We start from the raw sequence: 19,826 nt of genomic DNA, 5'->3' as shown, positions 1-19,826 counted from the left end.
CACTTCTAGTACACATTTTCATACTGGCTTTTAATGCTTTTGGGTTTTTAAGCTCAGGGACACCCAAACTTCATCTAAGGGTCATCTCTGCAATTTACCCAGATCCAGAACACTACACCTTCTATGTAAAACTGGTGCAAGTTGGCGTCATTGCCACAGGGTAACAGAGATGGTTTGGAAACTACACATCCCAACATGCAACGTCCCACTGGCACAGGCTGCTCTACGTTATGGGAGGAAAGATTTTTGCTAGGGTGAATTCGCCTCACATGCCTCTTTTCAGCCGTACTGGCCTGTCATGCAGCTGTCTGCACGCAATGCTCTACACAGTGCAAAAACAAAGACCTCTACACATCTGGAGTAAGAACAATGGTAACAAATTCATAGCTACATATTCTTCTCTACATTTTTGTTTATTGAGACAAACTAATTAAAAGGCACAAACATAGGGCATATGTTTACATGGACATTATAACAAACATATACATTAAAAGTGTAGGAATGTGTTGCCTTTCTGCTAAACAGAAAGTTCCTAAGCTTTTATATATACAAAAGTTGTACAATTTGATGTCCTAAAGTACAAAAGATCATTTATAAAATTATTTTACACTAAGCTCTATTTTTTTTTGTTTTTGTTTTTGTTTTACTATGTAGTCCAAGCCCCTAGAACAGTTTCACGTAATGATACAGATATCTGTCACCTGAGCCAGCAGCCTGGCAATCACTGCTTGTACTGACATGGCAGGGTAGAAACGGAAGCAGTCCATTTTGACTAGTCAGTCCTGCTAGCACTCTGTGAAAATGCGCACACGCTAACCTCCATAGCTTTCAACTCCATTAAGATAAAAACATCGCAACTGTAATTTTTTATTTATTTTTAATGTAGAGTCTTGGGTTTAGGGTGTTTTTTTTAAACAAAGTTTTAAAAACGTGAATATGTGACGTGATAGTCTAAAAAGTATATCTGTTTCCCTAGATTTTGCTTTCTACTTTATGTACAGATAAACAAGTTAAGAAATAAAAAGCACATGTAGCTTAAACATGTGTGACCATTTGTGGAGAAGTTCTGGGCTGGATAGTCCAAACCATCACCCCAGAACTCCCACAAACTGATAGAAATGTGTTAACACAATAGAAGAATAACGTAAAAATGATGATGTTTGCAAATATTTACAAAGTTGAACAGATTTGCACAACACTTGATTAAGAAATAGGGGAGAAATTAAAAGACGCTCTCTGCTTGTCCTGGAGGGGCATCCTACCTAGTTAGTGGTTAGAATAAAAACTGTATACAATTTAATATAAGACAAAACTTCTAGTGAACAACTAACACGTCTGTCCCCTGCTGTAACACCAGCAGGCTCTGATTGAGAGGCAGAGAGCATAAAAATCATACCCAGTGCCTCCAGAATCTTCCAGCTTAAAGCAATATTTTTTAAGTTTCAAAGCACTCCTTTTGCTCCTAGATAAGAGTCCCATAGGGGTCTGACTGTTCAGAGACCATGTTTACATACATTTCGACTCCTCTTCTCTCAGCCATGGCTGTTTCTCATCAAACAATAACAGTTTTTTTAAAAAATGTTGACTACAATGCTATATTCCCTTAGGGTAATATGTTGGGTAATATTTACATCTCCAAATATCAGGTCACAATCCCTATTATATGTTGAAGTTAGAATGATAAGTTATCATATGCTTTGCATATCAGAGCTGGTACCACCTTTCCCATAGGGAATGCTGCCTGAAATTATCATATTCCCAAAGGTAAAATGCATATTTTCTCCAAAATGCATTTTTTTTTAAATGACAACATTGTAATGCATTTACTCATAAAAAAAAACATCAACACAGACAAAGATTCTACACTAGCTCAGAAACAGTGGACTTAATGACTGGCAAGTTAAAATTAGCCATCCACCCTGTTAAAGATACAGGGGTCTTTGCTAGTGTTTAGATTAAAATAATTTTCTAAGTTATAATTTGGGGGATAAAACATAAAACTGTTTTTTAATGATTATTTTTTTTTAAACTCTGGCAAATAAGTATCTGCTCTAATTCAGCATCAGTCAGCTAAAAGGTAAAACTTCCTTTAAATGAAGTGCTCCAGTGAAAATCAAGTTTGAACCTTATGAGCCAAATCAAAAGGGGAAGATGCAACTATGGTCTCTGATGGTGCATGTTGCCCCAGTGTCTTAGTCTGGATTTATTACTAACTAAAACAAAACAAAACAAAAAACGAAACGAAAACCCAACAAAAAAAAAAAAAAAACAACCCAACCAAACAAAACCCAAAAAAGAACTGCTGGTAAGGATTCCACTTTAATCCTTTTTAATACTGTTTAGAAATTCTTTACCAGGGAGGAGACGTGGGCAAGGCCTGGGGCAGGAAAGGCATGCTCTCGACTGGTCTCATTGCTATATTTAACGGACCAGCTAACGTCATTGGCGTGGGGAGGTTCATGGGAGATGTTATAGTGACTGGATGCGCTATATTCACTGGAGCGGTTACTGGGGTAGGTAAATTGACTGGTGTGGTGAGCGTTAATGGAGATGTCATGGATAATGGACTTGTTATAGTTACAGGATGCCCTAGGTTCATCGGACTGGATATATTAACTGCACTTGATACATTTACTGGACTTCTCATGCTCATTGCAGCTGCCACTGTGACTGGGTTTGTGATAGTCCCAGAAGCCACAGAGGACGTTATATTGAATGGAGTAGTAAGAGTCACAGGCGTAGTAGCAGCAGTGGAGGTTTGGCACAAGTTAGCAGCTTCTAAAAATGAGACATAAAAAGACAAAAAGTTTTTAACACATAAAAAACCATGGACGAGATTTAAAAAAAAAAAAAAACAAAACCAAAACCAAAAACCAAACAAGAACAGGTACAAATTCTGGAATAATTTTCTTTAGGAATTATTAGTAAGTTAAAACTGTTAACATTCTATAGCCTACAAGAAATACAAACTCTCATGCAGTTCATTTCAATTCAATACTTTTTTCCTGAGAAGTCAAGTGAGGTTGTCTTATAAAGAGGGTTTCGATGTTCATAAAAACAGTATTGTACAATCAAAAAAATCCTCCCAAGAGGAACATTATAAATAGAGGAGAGAGTGTACATACCGAATGGTACGTACTCTATAGCCTTCTCAAAGGTGAACTGACATTCTGTGAAGGTTTTAAAAAGTCATTATTAGGGACTGATAAGCAAAGCTTGTTTCAATATTAACCTGCTTATTTCAGTCTTAATTATCGCTACTAAATTGTTCCACTGATCACAGTACTTCTACTTAGCAATTTTCCAGGCTACCCAGTCAGTACATCTTCCAACCCCCATTATTTCCTCAGCTTTCACATAAGCTACAGCTCCACACCAAGTTGTTTTGTTTTGTGGTTTTTTGGGTTAGTGGTTGCCTTTGTATTTTTTTTTACTTTGTTTTGCAGTAAGCAGGAATTAAGTGCCAAACAAGGAAGACTCAGGAAGCCAGTGCCCGGCCCTGCTGCTGGTGGGCTCTAGCAGGGCTGGGCACTGGGGGAGCGGGCAGCGGTCCGGCCGGCGGAGGGATCACTAGGCATCCATCAGCACCACCTGCCGGCTACCCATACTAGAAGGCTCCAAAACCAGAAGTGGGTTGGTGGACGCGGGTAATGGGAAGGGATGACTGCTAGAGAAACCGACAAAAATATATTCTAAATCAACGTAACGTTACGGCACTTCTAAGTCGTGTCTTATTCCACATTTGTAGGGTAGGACACCAAGCTCAGTCTACACCCACGTTTCTGGAGGTAAGCCAGGAGCATAGAGTCCACTCTTGCCACTTGGGCAATACAAATGTACCAAGACAGAGTTAACTTTGAAAGCAACATTAGCCCCATTCAAGGGTTACTGTTGGTTCTTCAAAGTCCATATCTAGGAGGGGTGGAAAGGAAGGGAAAGAGTAAAAAAAAAAAAAAAAAAAAAGTGAAAATAAATCGTATCAGACTAAAAAAATATCCCATATAGTGTTGTAAAGCCAATGCAACAGGTGGCACCAGCACAGGAGAACCAGCATGGAAAGAGCAGCACATAGCCATGGCACTGACTGGTCTAGCTTCACCTTCCAAGTGCAGCAATATGCAAACACATCCCACCCCATGCCCCTTCCCCAATTAAGTTAAGCTAATATCATTAATCTGACAACATCTCTACCCACCCACCTCCCTCACCCACCATTCTGTCCAAAACCACCATTTCTGTTAAGGCATATTCAATCATCTCAGTAAGAAAGGAAAGGAAGAGGGCACAAGAGATAGGGAGGAACAAGCAGAAGAAAAAAAAATCTTAAAAGAGATTTTCTAAAGGTCACACCCATTTGCTTTATCTATTTAGTGGCCTGATGATATGTTTCTGTTATTGCTACATTTTAACATGAATCAGCTGTTTCTATCCTGTCTGATCACAGAATTCAATTCAACTGGAATAACAATCAAGGCGAAAGGAGCTAGCAGCCTAATACACAAACAAGACCTAGAAAAGAAAAAAAAGATTGAAGAAACTGAAAGGAAGTTTAGGAGAAAAGAAAAAAAATAAGGTGAGTCAAAAACATTTATTACTAAAAACAGCTAGTGAAAAACAGTAAGTGATCACTATGAATTTCTTGTAAAACATAATCCATGAGACTCACATGATAGGCATTGGAAATCAAACTGTTGTGAAAAGAATAAGCTAGCAGTGACAGAAGACTTTAAAACTACGATGCTTCTAATGACACTAAACTGAAGCAATCTATTCTTTGCAAAACTGACACACTGACCAACAATGGGAAGCTATTCAACTTCAATTACAGCAGCATAGGTAAGCTAGCAATAATGAAAAACACAATCACTTATTAGTTAATTCTGTAATTAAAAAAAAAACAACAACAAAGAAATAGCAGAGTAAGTTCTATGAGTTCTGGAAAACTTTATGCAAAGACAGTTAAGTGATGATAAAGTAAATGGACTAAGTTGGGAGAGAAAAGATGAAAGGACACAGAAAGCACCCACATGCAAACTGATGATGATGCAACAACAGAGGGTGTTGTATGTGTGTGCATATATACATACATATATATGCACACAAGTTAACAACTGGTAAGTATGCATAAACACAGCTAAAAACCACATGCAAGTCAAAAAAAAAACACACTCATGCCTTGGAGCAGACACAAACATCCCTTTATAATTGATGACTGCTACGTACACGTTCAAGCACAGAGACCAAAAGGAAGCAAGTAATAAGGAGTTCATTTACAACAGCATAGTTTTGGTCATGTTATCCTCCTGCTAGTTTTTAGTTATTACTTCTAATATCGAGAATGAAATTTTCATGTAAGACATCCTTTTCTGGCACCTTAACCTCCCTATATAACTGTAAACTCCAGTATCTTGTAAAACCAAGACCGTAAATATTGTTTTGTTTTACCTTTCTTCCTTGCTTTGACCGCCTCTTCCCACAATCTCAGGGTCTCTACCTGCTTTCCAGGCCAACTTGTTACGTGTTGCTGCTGCTGCTGCTGTTGCTGCTGCTGCTGCTGTTGCTGTTGCTGCTGCTGTTGCTGCTGCTGCTGTTGTTGCTGCTGCTGCTGTTGCTGCTGCTGCTGCTGCTTCTGATTGCTGGTCTCTTCACTCATGCATGCTATGCCAATTAAGTAAGAACACAAATTCACCTTGAAAAGTTACTCTGTTTTCTGCTGAGATCACAAAGACTTCTTCCATAAAGAGTGTGTGGAATCTCATAGGATTCCAAGAGCAAAAATCACAGAGGTGTTTAAAACCATATAATTAATTCCATGCTTTATAAAATTACTTTTGTAAGAGCTAAAAACCAAAATGTTAGTTGGGAACATCTGCCTTCACTGCCAAAAATGAACTTCCTTTCCGATTATTTCATTTGTATTTTAGGAAGAATGAAATAAAAGACTACATGGGGTCTCTAGAAATTGAGCTGGTTAGCCCATTCCACTTTTTCTAAACCTCAGCTCCAGTTAACAAAAAAAAGAAAAAAAAAAAAAGCCCTTTTTAGTTTTTATTGCAAGTATGACAAAATTTTCAGTTTAGCTCTACATCACAGAACAGCATGTTACTACTCTCTGGCCACATTACAGCTCACCATTTCCACCTCTAACAACTGCTGTAAATGCCTCCAGTGAACAGGCTTAGCACCACTGAACTGGCTGGGGAAGCCAGAGCTGTAACCCTATACCTTAAAAAATACTTCACATCCAAATTTCATATTAAGCTCAACAATCAGGCATTCCCGGTACCTTCAAATTATCCAGGAGTAACAGGAACTGAAAAGATGTTGTAAATGAATACTGTTTGAAAGGCTTTAAGGACAAAGTTTCCAAAGACATTCCTTCTCCCTCTTCATTCCTCTGAAAACCCATTTTACATCACTAACCATCTGAGTTAAGTTACAGGTATTTTATTAGGGAAGATCTGAAAGTCAAGTCTTTGTTTGCTCACTAGGCACTCCCAGGTTCAAGCTTCCACACTTCCAGAGTTTTAAGACTAGAAGCAACTATTACAAACATCTCATTTGAACTCCTGCACACCACCAGTTAAATGCCATTAATGCCCACAACATATCCTGGATTTAAATGCTTTTCTTGTCAGCTACTGCCAGAGGGAGTAATCACTCAGCCCCAGGGTCAAAGCTCAGAGAAAGCAGAGAAATCTTTCTCCTAATTTTGATGAGCTTTACAATGAGGCTTCAAACCTGAAACTTGGCAGATCTTAGCAGTCGTTCAACATTCTAAAATCTCCAGAATTATCTGTTGGGCTTTTAGGCCTGTACAGTTCAGGAACTGGCACTGTACTTTGAAGATGAGAAAACTTGGGAACTCTTTTCTTCAAGAGGTGGGTTATTCTCACAAACTGCAGGGCATTCCTAAGGGATAAGATCACAGTCTAGCAGCAAACCAACTCCACATATGCCAATTCTTGAGTGGAAGAAGACTCTGTTATCAAGTATCTATTTTAATAGGTGTGAATACCCAGACTGAGGGGTATGTTTTTGCATTTTAACGTAACCAAAGGCAATTCCCTTTGCAAACACATTGTTATTATAAATGTTTTTAAAACGTTCACCTACTTTTATTGATGCCTTGTTTACAGGTATTACAGTTGATACTTTGGCTCTGCCCGTGTGTCTTTAAGTGGCTGGTGATATATGCTGCACTCAGAAGTTTACCACAGATATTACACGATACCTTTCCTTCATGGCGCACCATGTGTGTCCGCAGTCTGTCTTTGGTGGCAAAGGCAGCAGTGCACGTCTATATGAAGGACAACAGTCACACTTGAAGCGCAGACAGCATCATTACCATATGCATTACATGCCCACTGTAAGCCCATTTTACCTTGTAGGTGCAAACAGCGTCCTAAGTAAAACCTTAAGTTTTACCTGCCTTTACAGAGAAACCAAAATCAAACTACTCAACAGAGACTGAAAATGGAAGTTGGCTTCTGAGACAATGAGGACAAACATCATGCGCTATACTACTTGAACTTCCTTAAAACAGCGGGTTGCCTTACCTACCAAAGCAAGAGGTACCTTATAAAAAAGCCCGGAACAGGCAAAGTGGTTTTTTTGATACTGTTTAACTGCACAAATATGAACCTGATATCTTAAATTGCTCAATTACTTCTGCTCCCATCCAAATCAGAACAAGGAAACGGAACCTTTTTCTAACGCTATTCTTTTACACAAGACTTCTATTTAATATGATGAGTCACTAAAACACAGGCTGGAACAAGCATGGATATTCCAAGCAAAACAGTTAATTGTTTAAGGGCAGTCAAGTTATGTCTCTTATACCAAGTCATCAACTTACGACAATTTGCTTTCACCTTCCAGCAAAATAATGCATCCAGAATCAACTATTCTGATCCATTTTGAATGGATATACTGAGAAACACATTGCACATATCAGTCCTGTAATCAGCACTGAACTGCGGACACCACTACAATCCTAAGTTATATAACAAATACTAAGTTAAGCACATCGTAAAACGGAGCACCTGCGTTGTTCTCCGAGAAAGCAAAAAACCCTCCAATCTTCCTAGAAAAGAAGCCACAGCACCTTTTAAACTGCCTCTAGACTTCCATCAGAACTACAGTGCTGCTGGTTATGTAAGGCGGGTGTGACTTCATTCCTAAACTTGCTTCTCAAAGAAAAGTCCAGGAGCAAATACAGCTCTGGAAAGATTATTCACCTGAGATTCTAATGATACAATCGGGTATTGTTCTTAATAAATCATTTTAGCCCTTACTTGGCATTTGAAGGGTCTCTCTGTTGAGTGAACATGTTTAACGTGACAGCTTAAATGATCAGGCCTGCAAAAAAAGAGAGGAACAGAAAAGAAAATGCATACTGTTACAAATACATAGTAACGACACCTTGGCTAGTGAACACTGCGCTGGTGACCCCTTGCAGCCCACATCCCTCCGCACGGCAGGAATACATTCCCCTTAACCTAGGCAGTGGCTTTCAGCTAGAGTAACAGTTATGCTGAGACCCAACCTGCAGTTTAAAACTTAACCGTGTTCTTCTCACGCACTTGAAAATGGTATGTTTGGTCATACCTTGTGCAAAGGTGACAGATCAACAGCTCTAAAGTTTTCTCTGTTGCAAGCACAGCTATAAATACAGCCAGCAGCAATGCAAGCTCCCCCACAATGCTCTGTCAGTACGCCTCAACCTTGCTACAACACAAGGAGACAGTTTGCCTGCCGTGCCCCATTCGGTCACCGACCTCTGCAAAGGCTGGTAAAGGGGCTCCGTGACCACCGCCAGTGACACAGACACGTGTCCTACGGGACCTGGATGAGGTCGTGAAATCATTTTGAAACACTCTCATAAAAGAGCGACCACTTTTGGCCACTGCCAATCTGGCTCAGATCAAGACCCACACCCTAGAGGTAAACAAGGCTCTTTATCCCCTCACCAATCTTCTAAGATGTCTGGTTCTCCTAGCCCCTCGCTATGATAGCTTAACCCTTCTTGGTTATGAAAAGCCAACACTTGAGCTCGCCTGGGATTTTCTACATGGTACCTCGAGAAGCCTTTTCCACAAACACCACAGGTGTACGGTTTCGTGATGCCACCTTCGTGAGACCTCACGTGGTAGGTCATGCGATCCTTTCTCTTGAAGCGCTGATTGCAAATTGGACATTCAAAGGGTTTTTCATCTGAGTGGGACAGCTTGTGCCGGTTGAGGTGGTAGACATCCCTGAAGGCCTTTCCGCACATCTCACAAGCGTGGTTCTTCTTAACGGGCTTGCTGGGCTTCTTCACTGTCTGAGTCACTGCCATAGCCGTTGCACCGGCACTACTGCTGGGATTGGTGGCAGAGGAAGACGTAGTGACTGTGGACAGGATGCCTGCAATAGTTGAAACCAATGAACTTCGGCTGTTGTCACCAGCGATGGTCGAGATAAGGGGCACCATTGTGGTGGGAGTTTTCTTTGGCCGTGACACTAACTTTATCCCTGTGTGGCAGGACTCATGACGCCTCAAATGGTAGCTGTCCCTGAAAGCTTTGCTGCAGTAAGTGCACACAAAGGAGGTTTTAGGTTTTTCCTTTTTAATCCCAACAATAGCATCCTTTAATGTTTCTGCTGCAGGCTGAGGTTTCTGCGTTATTGGTAAGGGCAGAATCGGCTTCTGATCGGGTGGCTCAACAGCAGAGCTCAGGAGAGGCAACAAACTGTTCTGTGCTGCCTGCTGTTGGTGATGTGAGGCTTCATGTGCCTAAAACCAAACATTCACACTTAAATTCTATTGATGGGTGCTCACTCTGACACGGTGAGAACATTTACAAACTACAGGAAAGCACATTCTAGACCAAAATCCATTGATGTAACAACTGGAAAAGATTACATAATTTTGGTTTTTGGACAATATAAACCGCTCGCACCTTAAATGCATTCGCTGTGCAGGTTCTGTAGCAAGTGTAGGATGGCACACATCGTAACAATCAAATAATTATTAAGTTTCCGGAGGGCAACACTTCTTACGGAAAACAACTAGGTGCTTGTCAGATCTTTTACTAACACAGCATTTGATCTTTACGTAACAGATAACTTGTTTTGCTAACGATCATATCAGATGCCACCTTGGGACTATCTTTGGAGCGTATGCATGTACTGATGGGAGTTGCAAAACAACACCCCACCTTTAAGCTGAGCTTAATGCACATTGAGAATTAAACTGCAGCCACAGAGAGCCAGCATACAATAAGGCGCCTTATTTAAACATGTTCATACTGGTGTGTTAGCACTGAAACCAAAGCACCTTGAATCAAGAGCTGTCTAAAGCCACATTTCTATATTTAGCAGGTTCCCACTGCCTTTATACACTGACCACTGTACTCTCTGCATCCGGAAACTAGTAAGCGACACATCCTTTTTCTCTTTGCAAGCTACCTTCTGATAGGAAGAGAAGCTAATCAATAAGCACTGGTAGACATCTAGAGATGCTGGAGAACACAGTTGGAGTGGCAGGTGTGGAAAAAAACCCCACAACCCTGAAAGCTGTCTCAAAACAGCCAATACCAACTGACTCTGAACTACAGAATCAGCAGGAAGAAGCTAAAGGGAACAGACAGACACACACACACCCCCGACGAGTGTGCCAGGGCAAGCACCGCTCAGCTGAGCTGCAGCCTGCACTGCTACAGGCTGTTCTATGCCACACTTGTATTAGGCGCTGTTTATTCCAAGGGAGAAAACAGTTACTAAAACTCATCCAGTCAGACTAGGACAAAACCCTAGCAGATACAATTTTAAAGTGGTTTAGAAACCACACAGACCAATTCAGCCTAATGGAGCATTAAAATAAATCACTCTAGCACCTTAAGCCAGTTTAAGCGCATCTGTATTCAAGATGTGCCTCAGTCTCATCAGACCAGTTTTAAATCAGTGCCGTTATTAACGCAGCGTGCCAGGTCTGAAGCTGAGTTTGGGGAAACTTGCATCGCTATTAAATCAGTACCGAAGCCTTCCAGGACTTCTTTCCTACAGTTTCCTTCACAAAATAACACGACTCAAGGCTGTGAGAGCCAAATAAAACGCTGTGCTGGCTCGCGAACCCCAACCTGTCTACTTTTACATCGGTTGAGGATGGACAGTGTTACGAAGCACGCCTGGTCTAATACTCTTCCTACGTGAATCCATCTCAGCACATCCTTTGGAGAAGTCAGTATTTCTAGAAGCTCACTTGGGGACTTGTTCTTAGTTGCATCCAAGCTCCAGCCGCTTTGCCTCTCCCAATCGCAGCAGTTGACTACAGCCACCTTGGTGCAACATTCCCTTGGCTGCAGGGGGGCTCCCGCCTCCTCCTGCCACCACACAAGCCCTGCATCACTTCAGCCACTCGTTTTTCAGGAGCACGATGCAGTGATCTTTGGATAAAAGCCACCAGTGGACACAAACACTTTACCCACGCGGGTATAAATATGTGCTCCCTAACATTCCAAGCCTATCTGACAAGGAAACAGTTCACGGGAGAAAGCCCAGATTTGGTATGGTTACAGGAGACAAAACTCACGGGAATCGTTAGGAGCCAGGCCAGCCTGTCCGCTTTTATTTGCATGTTACGTCCCATCTGTGCTGAAGCCTGGGATGCAACAGGTAGGCTGAACATTACCGCACCTGGCCACAGCAGCCACCTTCAACAACAGCCTAAGGGGCTGGTTTGCAGAAGCGATTGCTGAAGAGTCAACTGCAGGACTGTCCTGGTGGCTACGCTGCTAAATCAGGGCATGGCACAAGCTCGAGCATCTCCAAACTTCTGTCTGACTTCAGTGACAACTGTGGATTTTCAACCATTTATTTTCCGTGGTTTTAAAAAGCCATTCAGACATCTACATTGCATAAGAAGAATAGAGTATGCACAATACACATTGAAAGCACAATATTAAGCAAGTTAAATACAATTTTAATTTTAAAAAATTCTGAAGTGTTTTACAGCCAACTTTAAATAAGCATTAAACAATGTCATTAAACTGCATCAGAAGACACTTAAGAGCACCTAAGGATAGCTCCAGAGATACAGTTTCAAAGGCAGAGCTAGCAGATCGGATAATAGAGAGCCCAAATCCTTTGGACAAGGTTCAAACTTATGCAGTTTATGGATATTTTTAAGCCTTAAAGAATTGTCAGCACTTCAATGTAATGATGCACTTACTCCTATGGAACCGATAGACGGTGGACATAAAACAATGTATATTCATAAGGCTACAGGCTATGAAGCTGCTACTTATGTAAGTCTGCTTATCTTGGTTCCCAGATAGCCAGTGTTATTAGCAGCGCTGTCTTTCTAACAACCCCTCTTTGCAACAAGCAGTATTCCTCAGTTTCCAAGGGCTGCCTGCATTAAAGCCTTTTAAAAAAGGATCAGGCAGTATTTTTTTTTTAACTCTCTGTTCGAGAGGGGAAGACAGCACCTGCTGCACGCCTCTCGCAAGTAAGTCATTTTTATTCAGGCAGAGACCACGGTTTTACTTGACCTAGCATTAATGTCAAGTCAACATTTTTGCAATATTATGATCGCCTGGGACAGGCTCTCATGCACAATACCCTCGCTCTATCGCTAATTTTTTTCTTTCCTGGGGGGACAGTAAACAAAAAAACCTGTAATTCGTGACCTGGAGTGGTAGGATGTGGCATTGCGAACTTCCAATGCCAGAGGCTAAAATATTTTTGCACTCCAGCCTTAATGTGAGAGCAACAAATTAGCATGAGTCATATCTTGAACACTCTGATGGATGATTCCTCCTCACACTAACAGATACAACTTTCACTTTCTGAGCAGATACTAGAAGTGGTTTTCAAAATATGCATTTCAGGGACTAAGAAGACCCAAACAAGAACTGTTTATTCAGTATCACAATTGTTTCTTTAAAAAGAGATACAATTCATCAAAATGCCACCTAAACACAATCAAACAACTTTATTTGGAAAGAGCAATTTACAGTCACATAACCCACTGCTAGCAAGACTAAAATTTAGACATTGAAACCTCCTCTAAAAACATTTCGCTAAAAATTACAACTTTACACACTGCATATTAAGCCGTCCCTTTAGCAATCCTGTCACAGCTGAAAAACACACTTGGTAAAACTCACCCCACAAAGAATAAGCGTGTATATTCAGTCACTCGCATTTGTTATTTAACTGATACCAAGGAGGGGGCCAGGAGGGGCTTTTAAATCCACTTTTTGTTACTAGTTTTAACTAGTCAGTTGGATCTTAGCTGACATGCTGATGGTGAGAATGGGAAGAAGAAAAACTGAAGTTACGTCAGGAGTATCCTAACAGTGCTTTCTGCTGGGTGCATTAGGATGCTCGCACCCTAAATCGTTGGTTTTAATGAAATGACTCAAGAAACAATGTTCAGCATTTATTATGAGGTCTTAAAGCTTTATTATTTGGGGCAAAAAAAAAAAAAAAAAAAATCAAGAGGAAAATTTCCACGTCACAGTTTCATGAAGATGCTTCCAAGTCACACATAGCTAAGTATGTTAGGAAAGTGAACTGCTGACTTCTTAATTAAAAGCAGCAAAGCCTACTCTTAAATCAAAGTGTGACATCGCTATTTCAAAATACAGTACCCTTCAAAAAAAAGTAAAGACGAGCAGCAAGAAGCTGGACACGTACTTGAAAGTATTACTTGGCATTTTTTACAGAGGTTGCTGCAATACCGTATCGTCAGCCTACGAGTAATTTCCCCTCCAAAATGCTCAGCTGTGAGCCTGGGAGGCAGAAAGGTGATAAAAGAGCCCCATCTCAGAGGGAGATGGCCCTAAACTAAGGAGATTAACTTCTTAGCACGAAGTTTCCTATGTGCGAATCACAACTGCCCACTAGAGTGAGAAATAATTCACAAGACCTCAGCCAAACTCGATGGCATCACCCGCATTCATCACGAAAAGGCGGAAAACCCAGTGCCCAGCTCCCGGTACCGGCTCCCCGGAACATTCCCGGCGTGTTTTCATAGGCAGAGCACCCTGGTCAGTGACTCATCCCTCGGTACTTGCAAGGGAATAATTTTTCCTCTCTAAAGGAATGGTGCTCACTCTTGGCGGATTTATTCATTCAACTCAGGTTTTCAAACTCGTGTCACGGGTTGGGTTTGGGTTTAATTCCGAGGAGGACAGTGAGTAAGCGAGTGACCGCCGCTGGGAACGTGCAAAGAGGATTATTTTACCTTGAGAAAGGTGATGTGTGGGGCTTTTTATTTTTTTTCCCCCTCTGTTTTTTTTGCTGCTGCTGCGATTACGCATTTTATGTTTTCAAGCTAAAAAAAGAGCAAGAGGCATCAGAAAACAATCCGGAGTGAAAGGGTTCGGCTCACAAAAGCCAAAGGAAGATTATTTTTTTTAGGTTGGGGTTGGGGTTTTTTGGTACATTGGATTTTCTTCGGAATTACATAAACAGCGGTGTTTTTAAGTCAGTCTTTCGCAGACAGAAGGGGGGAAAATTGTGACTCAGTTGGCAAAGGGAGGGGTTGCACGCTCCACCGTCCCTATTCCTCCCTATTACCGTTAGCATTTTGCCAGTTTTTACAGAAATCCGGCCCGCTCCCGTCCTATTTTAAAAGAAAACAAGATCCCTCGTCACCCGGCCCCTGAGTCAGGCTGTTTAAAGAGGGATTAATTTATTCTCCCAGACACGGTGTTTGTTCCATCGGGGTTTTGTTAGAGCCCGGTGGAAGGCTGGGGGTTGTTGGGGAATTTTTTTGTTGTTTTTCTTAAGGGGCGGGGGGCGGAGAAAAACAAATTTAAAAAACCCGCTATTTCGCGTTTTGGGGGAAAAAAAGAGAAAAAAATTAAAAATTAAAATATAAACACTGCTCCCCGTCTTTTTTTTTTTTTTTTTTTTTTAAGGGAAAAAAGGGAGAACAGCGCGGGGCGGCGGCGGGGCCGCGCGCGATCGGCTCGGGGCGGCGGGCGGGGAGAAAGTGCAGGAGGGAAAGGAGGGAAAGAGCTGCCGGCGGCGCGGGCCGCTCAGCCGCTGCCCCGGGCGGGCCGGGCCGGGCCAGGCCAGCCGCCGCCGCGGGCCGGGCCGGGGGAGGCGGGCGGGAGGCCGGGCGGCGGCGCTGACTGACAGCCCCGGCCTAGCGGGGAGCCCGGCGGGCGGCCGCCCGCCCGCGGCCGCTAAGGGGAGGGGGGGCGCGGGCAGCGCCGGCGGCCGCGGGGCCTCACCTGAAAGAGGAACGCGGTCCAGTTGGCCTCCATGGCGGGGGCGTCCCGGCCCTCGGCGGGCGGCGGCGGCGGCTCCGGCGGCGCGGTACCCCCTCCCTCCCCCGGGCCCCAGCTACATGGAGCCGACAACAAAGCGGCGGCGGCGGCGGCGGCGGCTCAACATGGCAGCGCCGAGCGGCCGCTTCCGCTAACCTCCGGGCTGCACCACTGCGGCCCAGAGGGGGGAGGTGGCGGCGCGGCGCCCCGGCGGGGCGGCGCGGGCCCGGGCCGCCGCGGCGCCGCCCCCGCCGCTCCCCTCGCCTCGGGGCGGGCGGCGGGCCCGGGGCGGCGCGGCGGGGCGGCGGGGCGGGCGGCGGGGCCGGGGCGGCGCGGCGGGCCGGCCGCCCCCCCCGCGGGGCTGGCAATGGGCCGGTCCCGGGCTGGGGAAGCTGAGGCGAGCTGTGGCGAGAGAAGATGGAGGAGCGGGCGAGGTGTCCAGGGCCGCCGCCGCCGCCTCGCCGCGCCCCGGGCCCGGCCCGGCCCGGCCCGCGGGGGCCGCCCGCGCCGCCCGCCCTCCCCTTCTCCCCTCCCCGCCCGCCCCGCCGCCCCCGCCCGCCGCGCGGGGAGGGGAGCCGCGGGGGCGGCGGCGGGGGGCGGCTGCGCCCGCGGGTGCGGGCCGGCGCCGGCGGGGCCGCGGCGGGGCGAGGGGGGGGGGCGCGGGGCCGCCCCGGGGATCGCCCGGCACCGGGGCGCCCCCGGCCCGCCCGGGGCCCGTCCTCGGTCCACCCGCGGCCCGGGTGGCCGCCGCCGCCCCCAGCGGGTTGGCCCCGGGCCTGGCAGCCGGCCGGGCCGCGGCTCCTGGCGCGCAGAGGCCTCCGGCAGCGGCACCCCGGGGCTCCCGCCCGCCGCCCCCCCGGCGGGCACCCGCCGCTGCACGGCCTCGGCCCGGTTCCCGCGACCGGCGGCTCCCGCAGCCCCCCACCCGCTACTGCACGCTGGCCGGATTTGCTCGTATGCAAGGCATCTTCATTGCAGCACCTGAATGCAAATCAAAGCCGCAAGCAATTAAGTATATACTTACCGTTAATTACGTGTTTACACACATCAAGCACATCCCTGACAGGCGGCAGGACAGGGACGGCTCCCGCCTCCCCGCTGCTTTGGGAGGGAGGATGTGGGGTGGGCACAGGAGCACGGCAGGTTAAACGCTGCAACAGGATGAGTGCTTTGAAACCAGACTGCTGCTCACAGACAAGGGCCATCTTTCCCCAGGATGGAGGGAGATAGGAACAGGCTTACAGGACTTTATTATTTTTTCCACCCCGAGCTCCATTCAGTTCCCTTTGCTCAGGCCCGGATCCGCGCTGAGCCATGCTGCACATCTGCCTCAGCCGTTGCGGCACCCGCTTCACCAAAACCACCCTGCAGGTCGGATGCATGAAGAAATACAGCCGTGTCACTGCCGGCTGCCACGCAGCCTGACCTCGGTGAGCAGCGCTAAATATGGCTCACATCAATGAAGTTTTCCATACTACTTCCTCCCTTATGGGAGAGCCGGGTGGTTTTGTCTTGTCTCCTGTGACAAAAAACGCAAGGGCTCATTGCGAAGCCCCAGCTCAGCATCATGCTGGTGCCGCGCTGCTGTGGCGGGGAGGAGGGACAGCAGGGACCCAGCAGCTGCTGGCAGAGCACTCATCGGGGTCCCAGCCCGCCGGCTTGGCCATCGCTTTGTGCAATCTCGGGCAAGTCACCTGGCTCCTGCGGTGCTGGTCCTCAGCCCTCCGTGAGTGTTTCTTCACTTTCCAAGAGCATTGCAAACCAGTAGTTGTTCTGTTCAGAATGACGCTTGCAGTTGCTTCATGCTTCTCAGGCTACCTGCTAGCGTTTTTCCTTGAAACTTCAGCTCCAGAGTCAAGTGGTTACGTCAAAATCTGTTTGCATTAAAAAAAAAAAAAAAAAGTTTCTTGACCTTGTGACCCCAGAAAAAAGTTTGTGGATATGTGTCCAGGGGGGCTCAGCTGCACCGAGTGGCCCAGCCACCTGCAGCTCTCAGAGTCCCTCTGCCCCGGGGAATTTAGAGCCTGCTTGTTTTTGACCACCCTGTCTGCGTGACAGTAGACCTCTGTGCTTATGCATCTGTTGGGCAGCGCTGGAAATGTGCAAAATACTACCCTTGCTCTGCAGAAGTTCTGAATGAAGAAAAACAAACTAAAAAAATGAGTCAAAAGTTTGCTAACATGCGCTCTCAACCCTGCTGGGATCGCACTGGCCCAGCTCACCCATGGATGGTTTGTTCTGCTCAGCAGAGATGCTCTTCCCAGCCATGGAAGAGGGTTTCCTTCTGCTGCCCTTTATTCTATCCCTGGCACTGCCACCGGCAGAGCGGGGGCTGCAGCAGAGCCGAGAGGAAACCCACATTTGCAGAGAGGGGGACACCACTGCCGCTCCTGGTTATTTTTCTCCCAGTTGGCCAGTTAATTTTGTTAACGCTTATTAATGAAGACTTGGGAGAGCTCTCTTTGTTAAAGGCTCACACTCACTTCAATTAAAGGCTAAGAAAACTACCCAAGCGTATCACTGAGTCATCGAAGAAATCCTGACAAGCATGTAGGAGGCTAAACTCCACGTTCTTGTTTTTACAACTAAAGAACCAAGAGGGTATAACAGAAACAAAACATGGAAGACTCAAATCCTTCTCACTAAGTCCGAGGAGAGGGAAACAGAGCTGGAGCCCACTTTCCTCTCAACAGAGTCTGGCTGAGCCCCCCCCAGCCCCTCTAGCACCCCTGACACCCCATGGCAGGGCAGTGATTGCTGGGGAAAAGCTGTGTTGGGAGCAAAGTGAACCAAGGCACTGCAGAAAATCCCCGGGGCAGATAGAGCTTGCAGGAGCTGTATTTACAAAGGGCAAGTCTCTGCCAAACCTGACGAACTTTCCTTTACCCAGAATTATAACTGGAAATATAAAAAGCCACAGTGTTTGAAAACACGTATTTACATTATATATGCCCCAAAGCAGAATAAACAAAGGTTAGATTTGTAAACTCTCCATCTTAATTAAAGCAGTGCTGCATTGGACAAACCCACATAACAGGTGGCTTGAAGTGTTGTGTTATTTAATTTATACCTTCCAGCTCCCTTAGTCATCAAGCTGGGACAGCGATAGCATCAGCAGCCATCCTGCTGCCGCTCTGGTACCTGCAGCGAGCAAGCGTGCAAATGGAATTTCTAGGGCACCAGGAACCATGTGGCCCACTTACCACCATCCCGAGGCTGCTCTTTTCTGCCTTTTCAAACAAAAATCTTCCCTTCTTTCCTCCTCAGCACTTCCCACATTGTTGGGAAGGATAGGAATACTGCCGGGGCATGCCCCGCCTCCTGCACCCGTGCCGATGCTGGTTTGTTGGAAGCCTCCCAGGGACCAGGACAGCACCAGGGCTGCCCCTCAGTGCTGCGGCCACGCTCTGCCCAACACCGGTGCTGCCGAAACCCCCGCGCAGCCCTTGGCCACCCGTGTGCCCTCCTGCCACCCAGCACGTGGCTCCCCAGGGACGTCCGCCTCCAGAAGAAGCAGTACCCACGGATAATTTGTCAAACTCACCTTGCAGTACAACTCATACAGAGAGGAGCAGTTTTCTGCGCTGTGTTCAGCCATGAAACAGTTAATCAAGTGTCTATTTGCACAGGCGCCATTAGCTGTCCTGTGTGCTCGGAAGCTGGGCAGGGCAGGGGGATGCAGGTGCCCTCTGTGAACCTGGGAGCCCCAGGAGGACAGTACGAACTCTACCCATTTTTACCCGTTATCCTTGCGGGATCCCCCTGTGCATTAGGACCTGCAGTGGGACATAAGCATAAAATCATAATTTGCTTTTCCACTGTCTGTGCATCTCCCATGGTTATAGAACCGATGAGTTGGGCTGGGCAAGAGGCTGCCCCACGGCAGGCGTGTGCACCCACGCACCCTCCTTACCTGGGACCTTCAAAGTGTTTTCCCCCAGCCCCTGCCTGCCTGCTGACAGGCTGTGTTCTGATTTCATTCGGCAAGCATGTGCTTGCATCGCTAAGAATAGAAAATGTTGTCAAATATTTCAGCTTTAGAGGAGCCCCTTTCTGTTTGCGCTCTGCTCGCTGAGTGATGCGGCGGGCTTTGAATTTTGCAGCTCCATGGGGCTGAAGAGCCCTCGAGTGTGTAAATAAGCTGCGAGACGTTACTGGGAATGTGCTCCCTGCAGGCAGCTTCCTTTCAGCTGCCTCCCAAGTTCATATCCTCTCTGGTTTCTCTCTTTACAGCCTCGACTTCCCTCTCACACTGATCAGGGAAACTAAAAAGGGACAGTAAGACATCAGCGGGAAGCACACGTCCAAGCAGCGCATGTGCCCGCTGCAAAGCCTCAGCCGCTGGCGGGCAGCCTCCCCAGCAGCACGGCCGTCCCATGCCGGCTCACACCGTGGGATGATTCAGCATCCTCTGAAAAGCATCCTGCCACATCCCGCTGCCCAGCGCCTGCCGGGCGAGCGCGTCCCTGACCTGCAGCAGAACATGGAAGGTGCTGCAGAGGCAGACAACCCGTTTGCTAGGCAGAGGGAAAGGGAAAGCTCTTGCCAGATGGCTGC

The 19,826-nt window shown here is 46.2% G+C and overlaps 1 protein-coding gene across 7 annotated transcripts; it reads right to left on the bottom strand.

The window, feature by feature from the left end:
• Positions 1-392: 392 nt before the first annotated feature.
• VEZF1 (vascular endothelial zinc finger 1) lies at positions 393-15,406 on the bottom strand. Of its 7 annotated transcripts, XM_080374198.1 has the most exons (8): positions 15,234-15,370; positions 11,576-11,891; positions 8,973-9,778; positions 8,298-8,361; positions 7,117-7,300; positions 5,446-5,658; positions 3,126-3,170; positions 393-2,778 (listed from the first exon to the last, which is right to left on the bottom strand). In XM_080374198.1, the coding sequence occupies exons 2-8, from the start codon at positions 11,669-11,671 to the stop codon at positions 2,351-2,353; spliced, it is 1,836 nt and encodes a 611-aa protein (XP_080230324.1). In that variant the 5' UTR covers positions 11,672-11,891; positions 15,234-15,370; the 3' UTR covers positions 393-2,350. The 7 variants fall into 7 exon arrangements, with proteins under 7 accessions (XP_080230324.1, XP_080230326.1, XP_080230328.1 ...); XM_080374200.1 differs by lacking the exon at positions 11,576-11,891 and having other exon boundaries at positions 15,234-15,406; XM_080374202.1 differs by lacking the exon at positions 11,576-11,891 and having other exon boundaries at positions 9,081-9,778; positions 15,234-15,404.
• Between the last annotated feature and the right edge of the window lie 4,420 nt (positions 15,407-19,826).

Source organism: Falco punctatus (assembly GCF_963210335.1).
Source record: "Falco punctatus genome assembly, chromosome: 1".
Classification (NCBI taxonomy): Eukaryota; Metazoa; Chordata; class Aves; order Falconiformes; family Falconidae; genus Falco; species Falco punctatus.
The sequence above is the reverse complement of the archived record's forward strand: the minus strand, read 5'-3'. Positions and strand labels throughout refer to the sequence as shown.

Coding starts and splice junctions, on each gene's coding strand:
- VEZF1 (XM_080374198.1), bottom strand. CDS start 11,671: ATGTTCAGCCTACCTGTTGCATCCCAGGCTTCAGCACAGATGGGACGT. Junction 9,779..11,575: donor CCTGGCTCCTAACGATTCCC/GTGAGTTTTGTC, acceptor GTTTGGTTTTAG/GCACATGAAGCCTCACATCA. Junction 7,301..8,297: donor AGAGACCCTTCAAATGCCAA/GTAAGGGCTAAA, acceptor TCCTTCATATAG/ACGTGCACTGCTGCCTTTGC.